This window comes from Mastigoproctus giganteus, chromosome 8 (genome assembly GCF_048544385.1).
Source record: "Mastigoproctus giganteus isolate SK-2022 chromosome 8, ASM4854438v1, whole genome shotgun sequence".
NCBI lineage: Eukaryota > Metazoa > Arthropoda > Arachnida > Uropygi > Thelyphonidae > Mastigoproctus > Mastigoproctus giganteus.
The window spans coordinates 46,565,009-46,579,540 of record NC_143582.1 but is presented as its reverse complement, the minus strand read 5'-3'; the positions used below and the strand labels follow the sequence as shown (position 1 = coordinate 46,579,540).

At 40.6% G+C, this 14,532-nt stretch overlaps 1 protein-coding gene across 1 annotated transcript in view; it reads left to right on the top strand.

Annotated features, from left to right (window-relative positions):
• Positions 1–14,532, top strand: part of LOC150081507 (centrosomal protein of 78 kDa) — a 206,933-nt gene that overhangs the window by 169,337 nt on the left and 23,064 nt on the right. The window contains exon 12 of the mRNA XM_090380226.1: positions 13,759–13,916. Within this exon, the coding sequence (XP_090236352.1) occupies positions 13,759–13,916 (158 nt within the window). The remainder of the gene's footprint in view (positions 1–13,758; positions 13,917–14,532) is intronic.

Genomic DNA, 14,532 nt, shown 5'->3' with positions numbered 1-14,532 from the left:
TCAGTAGAAAAAACAACTAACATTACTCGTTCTGTATTGGAATTGAAAGAATTTATAAACAAGCCATTAGAGATTGCTCCAGAATTATGGCATTCACTACACTTTTGTGAATTAGTACAAGCTGTTCGACAGTCCGATAGTACATTTTCTAAAATCTTACAAAAAATAGGCAACGGAGAAGCGTTATTACTAGATGAACTTAAAATTATAGAATCGAGATTTATTACCAAAGATGCTACTAATTTATGTCCACAAGGGATTCGACTGTTTTTAAGAAGTAATGATGTTAATGCCTATAATACTAATTATTATTATTATTGTTGTTGCTCTTATATTATTTCTCCCTGATTGAGGGATTCCACTCCGTGACAGGTACTACTACCAAGTACACAGGGTGGTTGTAATATCTGGTGTACCGTTGGTCGAGGAAATCTCGACCAACGGTACACCAGATATCCTGTACACCAGTGTTCAGGATTGCGACTTTTTGGAGTTCCTTGTAGGTGTTCTCTGGGAGGCCTATTGCCGCTAGGCTGCTATGTAGAGTCTTTAGTACCATACAAGTGGTTGACACAATGATCGGGATGGTCGATACTTCTTGCATACGTCATATCTCAGGTTTGTGTACTTCCTAATTTTTTCCTTATGGGTTTTCTGGACATTGCTAGTGTTGGGCACCGCTATGTCAATCAGGTAGGTAGCCTTTTCCATCTTGTCCACAAGGGTTATGTCCGATCTGTTGTGTGGGATGGTCTTATCCGTTATTATGGCGTGGTCCTAGTACAGCTTGTGGGTTTGGGTCTCTAGTACTGCCTGGGGTTCATACTTGTAGTATGGTACACTTTCTTTGGTTAACTGGTATTTCCTCGCTAGCTTCTGTTGTATTATCCTGGCTACCTGGTCGTGTCTATGAGTGTATTCAGTCTGGGTGATCACCTTGCACCCCACGGTGATGTGTTGAATCGTTTCTGAGACCAGGTGGCATCGTCGACAAGTGTCATCTGACATTCCAGGCTGCTGTGCAATGTACTTTCTATAGTTTCTGGTGTTGATCACCTGGTCTTGGATGGCCAGCATGAATCCTTCAGTCTCGGGGAAGAGCATCCCACTTGTGAGCCATGCATTGGAAGCAGTGTTATTGATGTGATCTTGATGGAGGTCATTGTAGTGTCTGCCATGTAGTGTCTTCTTTGCCCATCTTTCTAACTTCTTTTCTTGTACCGTCTGGGTGGGAGGGGATTCCTCTTAGGTTGAGGGGATATACCACTTATCTATCTTCCTGGTGGAGTGGTGCTGTGTTGTTCTCGAAGCAATCCTTCAGGTTAACTATCACTGTTTTCTGTTGCTCTATCAGTCCCCTTCCTCTCTCTTTCTGAGCTATTGTTAGTCTCTCCACTGCTGACTTCGGGTGGTGTTGGCAGCTCTTGGTCATCATTGTCCCTGTCTTTCGCATGATATCTTCTAGCTCAGTGTTAGTCCAATCTATGATCCTCGAAGGTGTATGTTATTACTGGAGCTGCATAGGTGTTTATGGCTTTAACTGTGTTCCCTCCATTCAATTTTGCTTTCAGCAGGCTTCTGAGTCTCTGATGATATTTTTTGGTCAGGCACTTCTTGATTTCCTTGTGCTCTAACTGCTGAGCCTTCATCATCCCTAGGTATTTGTAGGTCTCTCCTTCTGTCATAGCTTTGATCTCTTTACCAGTCAGCAGCTGGTAGTTTCGGCTAACTAATTTTCCCTGGTGCAGTGTGTGGGTCTTGCATTTGTCTAGACCAAATTCCATCCTGATGTCCTTGCTGAATTCTTTGGTGATCCGGAGTAGTTGCTGGAGTTGCTTCTCGGTTGCCATGTAGAGCTTGATGTCACCCATGTACATCAGGTGGGTAAGGGTGTACAGGTTCTTTATTCCTTCTTTGAGGTTATATCCATACTTGCTGCCGTTAAGCATAGTGAATAGCGGGTTGAGTGCTAGACAGAACCACAGTGGGCTCAGAGCATCTCCCTGAAAGATTCCTCTTCTAATGGGGATTGGCCTGGTTGTGATGTTGTCGACCTTAATGGTGGTACTCCATTTCGCCATTGTTGCTCCTAGGAAGTTTGTCACTATCGGATTGACCTTGTAGATCTTCAGGGCCTCTATTAGCCAGCTATGAGGTATGGAGTTGAAGGCTTTGCGGTAATCGATATAGACTGTATATAGGTTGCGGTGCTTCTTGTAGGCTTACTCCATAACTGCGGCATCTATGGCTAATTGCTCCTTGCATCCTTTGCTCCTCCGCTTGCATCATTTCTGCTGTTCAGCCGTTATGTTGATTCTCTAAGTGGTCTGATATCTTCTTGGTTATGCAGCTGGTCAGGATCTTGTACATTGTTGGGAGGCAGGTGATTGGCCTGTATTTCATCGGGTTTCTTGTACCTTCGTCTTTAGGCTTCAGATATGTGATTCTTTGAGTGAAAAACTTCGGGATTGTCTCTGAGTCCTTATCATTTGGGTTAACTGCTCTGCCAGTGCTTGTGTGTGTGCAAGTGAGCTTCTTGTACCAGTAGTTGTGGGTGTTCCTGATCGACTGTTTTACTTCTTCTCGAATCTCCCACTCTGTCATCTCTTGTATGTCCTTGGTTTTCGTTCTACTTCTATCCAGGGTGCTCTGCTGTTATGTCTTACTTCACTGTTCCAGATATTTCCCTAGAACTCCTCGATTGTCTTCTTCTCGGGTGACCCATTTCCTGCTTTCTCATCTTCACCCAGTTTCCTGTAGAAGGCTCTTTGGTCTCCATCGAAGATTCGGTTGTTTATTTTCCTCTGGGAGCTCTCTTTGTATTGGTGTAGTCTCTTGCTGAGTGCAAAGAGGTTCTGCTTCAGTGTGTCCAAGTATTCTTCTGTTCTCTGATTTCTGGTCTCTTGTTTTCTGTGGACGTTCTCTCTCTTGACGATTTTTTTTTTTTTTTTTATGTAAACCCCAAACAAGAGAGGTGTTAGAACCTATAGTACTTAGTACCGTTCTTGGGTTGGAGGTTGAGAAGACGAAAGAAGATATTTGTTGACATTGGACTTGAACTTCTGTAGACTGTAATTTTCAGGAAATACATATGAAGGAAGGTTGTTCCAGAAAACAGCAGTTGAATGAATAAACGAGGAAGATGAAAAGTTGGTTCTGAATTTGAAGTTCAACAGTAAATGGATGTTGGCTGGTGGCAGCACTTGTTCGGACTGTTTTGAAAGAGAGAGCGGTAACTATAGGAGCCAGTTCAGAAGAACAGCGCCCATGGAAATATCTGTAGAAGAGGCATGCAGCAGAAAGAGTACGTCTACGAGAGAGACTCTGTTAGAGATGAGTCATTAATTAACCTAACTGCCCTCTTCTGAATGGAATCAAGAAGCCTGAGAGAGGTTTTGGGGGCACCACCCCAGATGTGGGAACAATACTCCATGGCAGGGCGAATTTGTGATTTATACAGAGTGAGCAGCTGTTTGGAAGAAAAGTAATGCCAAGAGCGAAAGAGAAAACCAAGTTTTTTAGATATGTGCTTGTGTCAAGAGAGATTAGAAGTCAGGGTAATCCCCAAAAGAGATATATCATTTTGCCTAGAAATCGGAGTGTCACTAAAGATAAGCATAGGAGCAGAAGAATCCTTTTTGCGAGATATAAGACAAGACTGAGTTTTAGAAGGGTTGAAATCAACTAAGTTGTCTTTGCCCCACTGGAGAATTACCTGAAGATCGGCATTTAAGGAATTGGTAGCAGATTTTCGAGAAGTTGAAGCTGATTGAGCAGGACAAGGTTTCAAAATGGAAAGTGGAATGCAATGTGCTATCATCAGCAAAACTATGGATAGGATTTCCAGTCGATGGAAGGTCATTAATATACAAGAGGAAAAGAGTGAGGGAAAGAACTGAACCTTGGGGGACACCGGCATTAGTGGAAGAGTTAGAAGACAGAGAGCCATCTACCATCACCCTCAGTGAGTGATCAGAGAGAAAAACTGGATAACCAATTACTAAAAACAGTGGCAAACCGTAAGATGGAAGCTTGTTTAGAAGACCTTTATGCCAAACACGATCGAGAGCCTTTGAGATGTCAAGAGCAACTACTTGTGTTTCTCCGTACCTTTCCATTGAATTAGTCCATAAATGGGTAACATAAGCCAGAATATCACCAGTGGATCGACACTGATGGAATCCATACTGGCAATCGTTGATCAGATGGAAGGTTTCTAGGTAGTTTAAGAGATGGCAGTTAATTGATTTCTCCATTACTTTAGAAAGAATAGAAGTAATTGCAATGGGATGATAATTGGATGGGAGGGATTTGTCACCCTTTTTAGGAACTGGCTGGATATGAGCAAATTTCCAAGCAGAAGGAAAAACACCTTTGGAATAAGAAAGTGAAAAAAGGCGGCAAAGAATAGGAGTAAGTTCAGGAGCACAGGTTTTGAGAACAAGTGGAGAAATACCATCGGGACCTGGAGCTTTCTTAGCATCAAGATTCGTCAAAATCCTTCTGACATCCTTTTGAAGGAAGACCACAGGAGGCATTGAATGGAGCATGTTGGGAATAGTGGGAAGTGTTTTACCAAGATCGTTAATGCATGAGTTGAAAGAAAAATGGGATGCTAGCAGGTCAGCTTTATCCTTGGCTGAAGTGACAACAGAACCATCTGGTTTGGACAGAGGTGGGAGCAGAGATGGGCAAAAGTTGCGGCCAATAGCTTTGGCAAGAGACCAGAATGCTCGGCTACCATTAGGGCAAGAAGCAAGTTTTCTACTCTTAGCCTGTTCAAACTCTAGTTTGGACTGGTTAATAACTGCTTTACAATTGGTGTGAGCTGTGGTGTAGGCAGAAAATGAAACTGAAGAATTAGAAACAAGCCAATTACGATATGCAACATTCTTTTCTGGAACAGCCTTAGCACATTTATTGGAAAACCAAGGTTTAGATAAAGGATGAGATTTTAAAGTGGAGTGTGGGATAAAGGATTCCATTCCTGCAAGAATAATTTCACTGACACGATCTGAGCAAACGTTGACATCATCGTTGAGGATACTCTTCACCTTTCCAGTCTATGTCTTACTACTATTACCTTGGTCAACTGACCTATCTTGACTCTTAATTCTTCTATCTTCTGCTGAAGTCCTCTTTCCCAAGCTGGTGGTTCCTTCTGTTTTCGGTTCTTCTGCTGCTGGTCTCTCGTTTCTTTTCCATTAATCCTAGTAGCTGCTATGGCAGCATAGTATACGGCTGTGTGGATACCTCCACCATTGTTTTCAAGGTAATGTGGCATTATTTGGCAATTGAGGTGGTCTGTTACTCTCCACAGGATTTTATTTGGCCTCTGCTTAGGTATCACGTGGGTTCTTGTGGGGTTCATTCCTTTGAATTCGTTTAAGGCCGTTTTCCACTCGCCTTCTATTCTAGATATCATGACTTCGTCTCTTTCAACTTCAGCTACTCTGGATTGTATTTCTTCTTGCTGTTCCTCCTCTGGTTTCATATTGACGATATTCTTTGTGCTTTGTAGTTGATTGCTGACATCCTGCTTGATTTTTCCAAGATGCCAGGAGCTATTGGGTTCTTTGTGACAGTGGTTCTTCTTTGGTCTGCTAATTGCTGTTCAGTGACCTGAATATCCGGGTAATGTTCCAACCATTTGGTATGTAGTCGTGACCTGTACGTTGTCATATCGGTCTCAAGCCTGGTTATTTCATAGTATGCTCGCATGATGTACGTATTCATTTCAATGCTCGCTTTGACGTTTTCTTTCTTCCTGGGTGGTCACTAGCGCAGTTGCGTAGGAGCCACTTCCAATTGGTGGGGCTGGATGGTCCTGCCCTTCTCTTGTGGTAGCCTTATGGGGGACAGCACCACTTGCTCCACTGTCTTGCTCGTGAGACTGTCTAACTTTTCGAACCGACCCCTCTGCCTAAGGCCTGAATGCGAGTGACTTTATCCTAAGCCACACTCAATGCAGTATGAGTAATATTTCTCTGCGACATCATCCATCTATGGATGGTGGACTTGTTTAGCTTCAGCTTATGTCCAGTGGTTTATTTATTTATTTTAGTTATCGCGAGTGACACCAGATGGCGCCAATATCTGCATCAACCAATATCTGTCACTCCGACCTTGGGGAAGGTAAGTCCAATGGGGTAACTTTCGCGGTTTTTTTTTTTTTTTTTATCATTTAATAATATTATTATTATATCGGTCTCCCAGCGTAATAGAGCTGCGCTCGCTTCCACCAAGGCGGGATTCGAACCCGGGTCCATGAGGCTAGTAGTCCAGTGTCTTAACCACTGGGCATCGTGCTTATTATTATTATTGTTATTGTTATATTATTTCTCCCTGATTGGGGAAATTCCACTCTGTGACGGGTACTGTTACCAAGTACACGGTGTTTGGTGTTACTGTTGGTCGAGGAAATCTTTGACTGTCCTACAGGTGTTCAGGATTGCGACTTTCTGGAGTTCCTTGTAGGTGTTCTCTGGGAGACCTATTGCTGCTTGGTTGTTATGTAGAGTCTTTTGTACCATACGGTGGTTGACACGATGATTGGGATGGTCGATACTTCTTGCATATGCCACCTCTCCCTCACCTCATGTCTCAGGTTCGTGTACAGTCAGTTCTTGTATAGCACGATAGTTGTGTTCCTAGAAACCCTTGTGCAATGCAAAATCGTGCAATATAAATGACAGGCCCTATGGGAAAAATAGGGTTAGATGCCGACCACCCAAGATTGAACACATATTTTTAAGCAAAACATTACCAAACACAATTAATAATTGTAATAAAATATTGCTAATGCTTTTGCTGCTATTGTAAGCAAACTTGTTTTTTGTTTGATTTTCTATCCAAACAGATGACAGCTGTTCCATCTCTTCCAGTTCTTTGTGTCTTAATCTAATGGATTTTAATTACACTTTGAGTTGTTCCTGCCATGAAAGTTGTTTTTATTTTCTCTGCATTCTTTGTAATTCTCGGCATTGCCTCATTTAGGTCTGTAGCACGTGCAATATCACATGGTCTTTCTGTAGCCAGGTGGGAAAGAGTAGCAGTGCGTAGCACACGCTTTTTGATTAGACTGGGGTTCGAGCCCATCACCACCAAATACGGAGGATGCGGAAAGGTCAGGGAATGACCACCGCATATCCTGGAGCAATATGCCTTAGTTGCTAATGCTCCCCAAAAAAAAAAAAAAAAACATGGTCTTTCATTTCGCCCAAAGCATTTCACAATTTCATATTTTTTCTCTATCGACAGAGGCGGACTGGCCATAAGCCTTACCGGGGAAACCCCGGTGGGCTGGAGGCCGGTGTGATTTTGGCCATAAACCATAGTATGAAGCCACTATAAATTTTCCCGGGTAAGAATTTTTGATTCAGTCCGCCTCTATTTATCGATATTGCTTTTCTTTTTCTCTCTGAATGTGCAGTGTCTTCACAAGGACGTTTCCTTTTCACGCCTTTTAAGTATTTTACTCATTTTTAGGGAATAAAGCACAATTACAAAACGAGGAGGCACGCTTGATACACATAAACAAAGCTGCGCACGTGTAGCAACTGAATAAACAACACCGTAAAGGCAGAGATACACCATTAATGCCTCACATTTTACTAAAGCACATTTCTAGGGATTACCTATCATAAAACAATAAAAACAATTTCCGGTTGCGTTCCTGCTGGTGGAATCTGTTATAAACTGGTAGTAAACTCGATCTAATTGCATTTGCAATTATACCGATAGCTGGAATTGTGTTGGTTTTTATGTTATTATGGTGAAATGTGTTTCCCCTTCACTGATATAAAAAACATAAATACATTTTCAGAATCTTCTCTTCATTCCTATTGTGTTACATCCAGTTGGGGTGATTCTGCGTTCAATTGCATTTTCTTGTAAACACAAAGGCGAATCATGCATAAGCGAAGTCGGTTCTTGTTATATAAGATATCGCTCCCCTATTTATAAATCGTGTATTATTGAATTTGTGTAATGTAAACACATGTTATACGAGGACTGACTGTACTTCCTAATTTTTTCCTCATGGGTTTTCTGGACATTGCTAGTGTTGGGCACCGCTATGTCAATCAGGTAGGTAGCCTTTTCCATCTTGTCCACAAGGGTTATGTCCAGTCTGTTGTGCGGGATGGTCTTATCTGTTATTATGGCTCAGTCCCAGTACAGCTTGTGGGTTCGGGTCTCTAGTACTGCCTGGGTTCATACTTGTAGTATGTTACACTTTCTTTAGTCAACTGGTATTTCCTCGCTAGTCTGTTCTCCAGTCTGATGATGTCGCTAGTCTGATGTCCAGTCTGTTGTGCGGGATGGTCTTATTCGTTATTATGGCGCGGTCCCAGTACAGCTTGTGGGTTCGGGTCTCTAGTACTGCCTGGGGTTCATACTTGTAGTATGTTACACTTTCTTTGGTCAACTGGTATTTCCTCGCTAGCTTCTGATTTATTATCCTGGCTTCCTGGTCGTGTCTATGAGTGTACTCAGTCTGGATGATCACCTTGCACCCCGCGGTGATGTGTTGGATTGTTTCTGAGGCAGGTGGCATCGTCGACATGTGTCATCTGACATTCCGGGCTCCTTTGCAATGTATTTTTTTATAGTTTATGGTGTTGATTACCTGGTCTTGGATGGCCAGCATGAATCCTTCAGTCTCGGGAAAGAGTGTCCCACTTGTGAGCCATGCATTGGAAGCAGTGATCTTGATGGAGGTCATTGTTATTATTATTAATAATAATAACATTATTATTGTTTTTATTATTATTAGCAGCAGCAGCTATATGGTGCAAGGAAGCCTGGGGCTTATGCTGCACCAGCCAAAAAAAAAAAATTCCAGAGTTACCCTGGGAGAGAGAGAGTCAAAAGTAAAAGGGAATCACCAAGAAAGGGAAGAATGATGATATCCAGCTCAGGATCCTGGGTGTACCAAGCCCATACTAATCAGATGTTGAGCCCTTGGGTTAAATGCTTTAGTTGCAGATGAAACCCATGAAGTGGTTGCACAAGATTTATACCATGGATATCATTCTGAAGAACAATTAGCAAGTATGTGAAATAAAATTCATAAAATGTCAGTGACTGAAGCTGCAGGACTTCCATACATTCTACCATTATTGAAAGAAAAACCATACATGATTACTACAAATATAGATGTGGTTGATTGATTGGTAAATGGTGCAATCGGTACTTTAGTATATTTTGAATTTGAGGATGACGAAACAGTTAAATGAATATGGATGAAATTTCCTGAGTCAAAAATAGGACATAACCTTCAGTCTCGTTATAAACACTATGTGAAAGATAAACATTTACCTGGTCGATCCATACCTATTATAAAACGATCAACTACGATTCCATTCGAGAACAATAGGAAATTAACATGTAGATTTACACAATATCCTTTAGTATGTGCTTGTGCTTTGACTATACATAAATCTCAAGGAGGAACCTTCGACAAAGTTATATATAATTATGAGAAAAATTATCAACAGCAACTTGTATACGTGGCATTATCTCGAGTGACCTCATTGCAAGGTTTATATATTACAAATCCTTCCCACGATGATTTTACACTTCACCACGGCAAAGCTACTAGTAATATAGAACTTTGTGCTGAACTAGATCACCTGAAAAATAATAAGCTACCATCTCTACAGGACGAATTGCAAGATTTCATACAAATTGGTATATCTATATTGTCAACGAATGTACAAAGTTTACGGGCCCATGTTCAAGTTATCAAAATGGACACAATCTTACAGCAGTCCAAAATATTGATATTAAGTGAAATGTGGTTGGATAATGATGAACATACACTGAGTGATCACTGAATTATGACTACCCCTATGAAAACTGAATGCGACCCGTTAAGCACTTGAGGTACGAGAGTGTGGAGTTTGTCGATCTATGTAGCATAGATAAGGTGTCAGTGGCTCAGTAGATAGTAAGATTCCAAGCATGATGGGTAAAAGGAAGGATTTATCGGACTTTGATAAAGGACAGAGTGTGGGTGCTCGATGAGCTGGTGCCTCGATTGTTTGGGACAAAGACCCGACTGCAAAACTGCAAAGGTCAGCGAAAGGTTGATGTTAGAGGTGAGCGCCGGGTCCGAAGACTCGTACAAGCGAACAGGTGCAGCAGTGTTGAAGAGTTGACTACCCAATACAACATGGGTCAACCCGGAACAATTTCTGGCATGACCATGCGTTGCACGCTCGCACGTATGGGTTATACCAGCAGACGACCATATGTGTGAGCGTGCATATAGGCTATACCAGCAGACGACCCCAATGGCATCCTCCCTAACCAAGGTTCATCGGCGTAAATGACTCACCTGGTGCAGAGAGCATACAAGTTAGACATTAGAAGACTGGAAGAAGGTGTGCTGGTCGGATGAGTCACGTTATTTACTCCACACCTTGGATGGTTGTGTCGGATTTGGCATCAACGACATGAGGCTCTTGATCCATCATGCATGGAATCAGAAGTGCCGGTGGAGGTGGTTGTATGGTGTGGGGCATGTTTCACTGGCAGGAACTTGGACCTCTGGTGCATGTGGAACAACATATGTGGTCTCCTCTATCGTCAACTGCTTGCTGACTGTGTACACCCCGCTATGTTACGCTTTTTCCCGAATGGCGATGGTGTCTTCCAAGATGACAATGCGCTGAGCCATCGGGCACTTGTGCAGGAATGGTTTGAGGAACACAGTTCTGACTTCCAGCACATAACTATTGGCCTCCGTACTCCCTCGATGTCAATCCTATAGAGCACTTGTAGACACTATGGAAAGGCATATCAGGCGTCTGGATACACCAATCACCTCCATACCTGCATTGCTGACAGCATTACACACAGCTTGGTTGGCCCTACCTCCTGAACGCTTCCGACATCTTGTTGAGTCAATGCCACGTCAGATAGCTGCTGTACTTGAGGGCAAAAGGAGGACCTATGAAGTACTAGGTAGGTGGTCATATTTCAGTGATTACTTAGTTTATATTACTTAAACCATTCCAATGTGTGACTCAATTTAAAAGGTTGGATGTTCATAGTAGTGGTATTGCAATATATCAATGTGAAGGTTAAACTATCATCAGTACACTACATATCTTTGCACAACATAATAGCAGCAATGTCACAGCAGTATCAGATGAAATTGGAGACATTTGTGGATCTTTGTGCAAATTCAATAGTGAATCTATTTTCATAATTCATATACATCACTCCAGGGATGTCGTTAGATATAATTCAAAAATTCATAAACAAGAATTTGATGCTGTATTCCATTGAAGGTGCAAAATTTTTGGAAGAGCCACTGGATCGTATACCTCGCTGTGATTTTAATCTAGAATTGAATTCTGAGGCTGGAAAGAAGTTTTGTAAATTTATGAAAGATGTCATTCCATTATGTGTAAATGCTACACATAATGGAACGAAAATCGATGGAGTATTCACTCAGGAATAAAATCATTTGAGTGTCAAAATTATATATCTTATTTCAGTTACCATAGACATAATTTTAGTGTTATTATAATATATTTTATATGAATTATTTCATTGTACACTAGTACAATGAAAAATTCCATTCATTGTATTTCATTGAACTGAAATTATTTTTTCAATAAAAATAATGCAGCAATACTTTTTTTATTTATTTTACTGAACCGGTTTCATAATATTTTATTTTACTGTACCAGTTTCATAATGTTTTATTTTACTGTACCAGTTTCATAATGAGTTCCTGCAGTAAAGGTGTTTTTAACAGCTGTCTCAGAGTAGAGTGGCAGCAACTCATTACGTACCTGGTACATATTTTTGATGTTTTTTTTTTTAAAATGACAAGTGCAGCCAGTAAGTCTTGAATTGATACTTCAAAATAAGTATTGTGCTTTGTTGGTAAAGCTGTTTTACTAGAACAACCCACAACTTCATTGCCGTGCTTTGAGAATACTGGATATAAAAGAATTAAGAGAAGTGCTTTCCCAAAACAGGTTGTGTAAAATGATGAAAAACACTGTTAAATGTCTTCTGTAGTTGCTTAGTTGGCATGGTATATCACCATCTGGCACCTTTTTTGGAGAGGCCCGAGTTAAATTCCTGTTAATAACTGGTCAGTTGAGGCTATGGTTAGCTGATCTCAGGTGGAGAGAATAGAGCTCCCCCACATGTGAATTATTCCAAGTTTATTAGTCCTCAATGTGCAAACCAGCTCATGAGCATGTTTCTACAGACATAATACTTGGTGACCATTAATATCAGTATTTATTATTATTTTTTTACTCCATGGTCAACCATCTATGAAATTCTTTGGTCCACATTCATTATTACCTGTATAAGATCCATGTGGTTTGACAGCTGATACAAACTGGTCCAGATAAACATAATGACTTTGCTGCCATATGGTTTCTGGAAACCATGGAGGTTGTGATATGTGGCTGGAGAACATCGTATGGACTGATGCGCTCCATTTCTAGTTATGTAGCAGTGGGAATACCCATAATTGTTTTGGGTACCATCACCTCCAGTTGTCATCAGCAAATTGCCTCTTCAGTGGCCACATATTACTGTTTGGTGTGGATTTACAATGAATTTCACAATTGGACTATATTTCTTTAGGGAGGTTTGAGTTGATGGTATAGAGATGTATACTGTGATGTCTGTCATGTGATTCCTATTCTTCAGGGGGGGGAGAGAGAGAGGATGCTTAACGAACAGGACAATGCATTTGATGATGATAAACACTTCATTTCTTATCACCATAGAAATTTTTGGTCACTTCCATCCTGGACCTCAATCCTTTGTAGCCTTTGATTATATGGATATATGGTTATATTGATATCTCAAGAACAAGACATACCCACATTCATTATTACCTGTATAAGATCCATGTGGTTTGACAGCTAATACAAACTGGTCCAGATATCAAGGACATGCCCGGTCTTTGGCTGATTTGAAAGAAAGCCTCACAAAGCATGCTGCAAACATTTCCCCCCCTCCCCCCGATGCTTCAGGCAACATTACTAACCTCCACTACTTGTAACAGTTGACCATAACAAGCTGACAGCAGTCTTCAATCAAACATGTTCCAGACCCTTGCAGCTTTCCATTATGCATAGAAGAAACCTAGCCATTCAGAAGCCAACCCCACAGCTGCTAGATACAGAACTTTGGAATTAACTTCTGTTGTTTATCTGTAGTGACCCAGATAATACGTTATTTATCTGTAATGGGCCTGATGTTAGTAGTCAGTTTTATATATCTGTGCCATTTACACATAATGGTAATGTTTATTGCATATTTCTATAGGGTGGGGAACAAAACGTATGACTTGTAAATTCAATTATTGAACTAGTAACTTTTCTTGTCCTTAGCAATATGCCAGTTTTTGACACATTGCCTATTTAGGCCATTATAATGCACCATTTCTTACAGTACATTCTAATTAATATGATTTTGTCATATATTACATCTGTACAATTGTGTGTTCATGGGCTTATCTATGTGCTGTGCAGGTTTAAATCTAATGACCTGTAGTGACCCCCTTCCCCATCCCAGCCAGAATAAGAAACTGAGGACATAACGAAGTGTCCTTCCTTCAGTTAAGTTAGTCTTGCTTGACAGTCCTTCCTTTGGCTGAGTTAGTCTTGCTAAATAGCATTCTTTCTAAACTGAACTTTGAGCATAGTTTGGAAAGAAAGCTGTTTAATTCCTAGTCTCAACATCTTTTTTCTAAATAAAATTCTATTATAGGTTTCTCAGGAAAATCAAAAGCTTTGTGATCAGATTACAAAGCTGAAAAGGTCTCATTGTCCGGAAGGATGCAGTATTATTGATGAAGACACCTTATTATCCATCCAAAAAACATTTACTAAATTCCAGCAGTTTCTTGGCCTATTAAGTACAGCCGGGTAAGTGATCACAGATTGTACTGTTACATAGTTTTTCATTATAGCAGACTATATGGAGATTTTATTGTGTGTACTAAATTACAGATTTTTCTATATGATAGAACCAAAAAGATAATAATAATCTTGTAATGGAAATATTTGTAGAGCATTTCTGAAAGCAGCACTAAAAACAATATATGACAGTTTATTGAAGCAAGGTGATAGAACCAAAAAGATGATAATAATCTTGTAATGGAAATATTTGTAGAGCATTTCTGAAAGCAGCACTAAAAACAATATATGACAGTTTATTGAAGCAAGGTTCCCCCTTCCCATTAGTGATACCACCAAATTTTGTCAACCCACACTGTGAAGAATTGTTTTAGGCCTAATGACTCTGATGAGTATAATAAGATACTGTACAGGGAAATAGAGTGGGCCAGTAAATCAGAGAGTCTTATAATGGGGGATTTTAATTTCCCAGATATTGACTGGAATTTGTGGGTTGGTCACTCACACACTAGCAAGGCTTTTGTGGATTTATTGGATGATTGTTTTCTACACCAGCATGTTCGGGAGGCAACTAGAGGGAGTAATACTCTTGATCTGATTATCAGTAGTGATTCTTCATGCATTA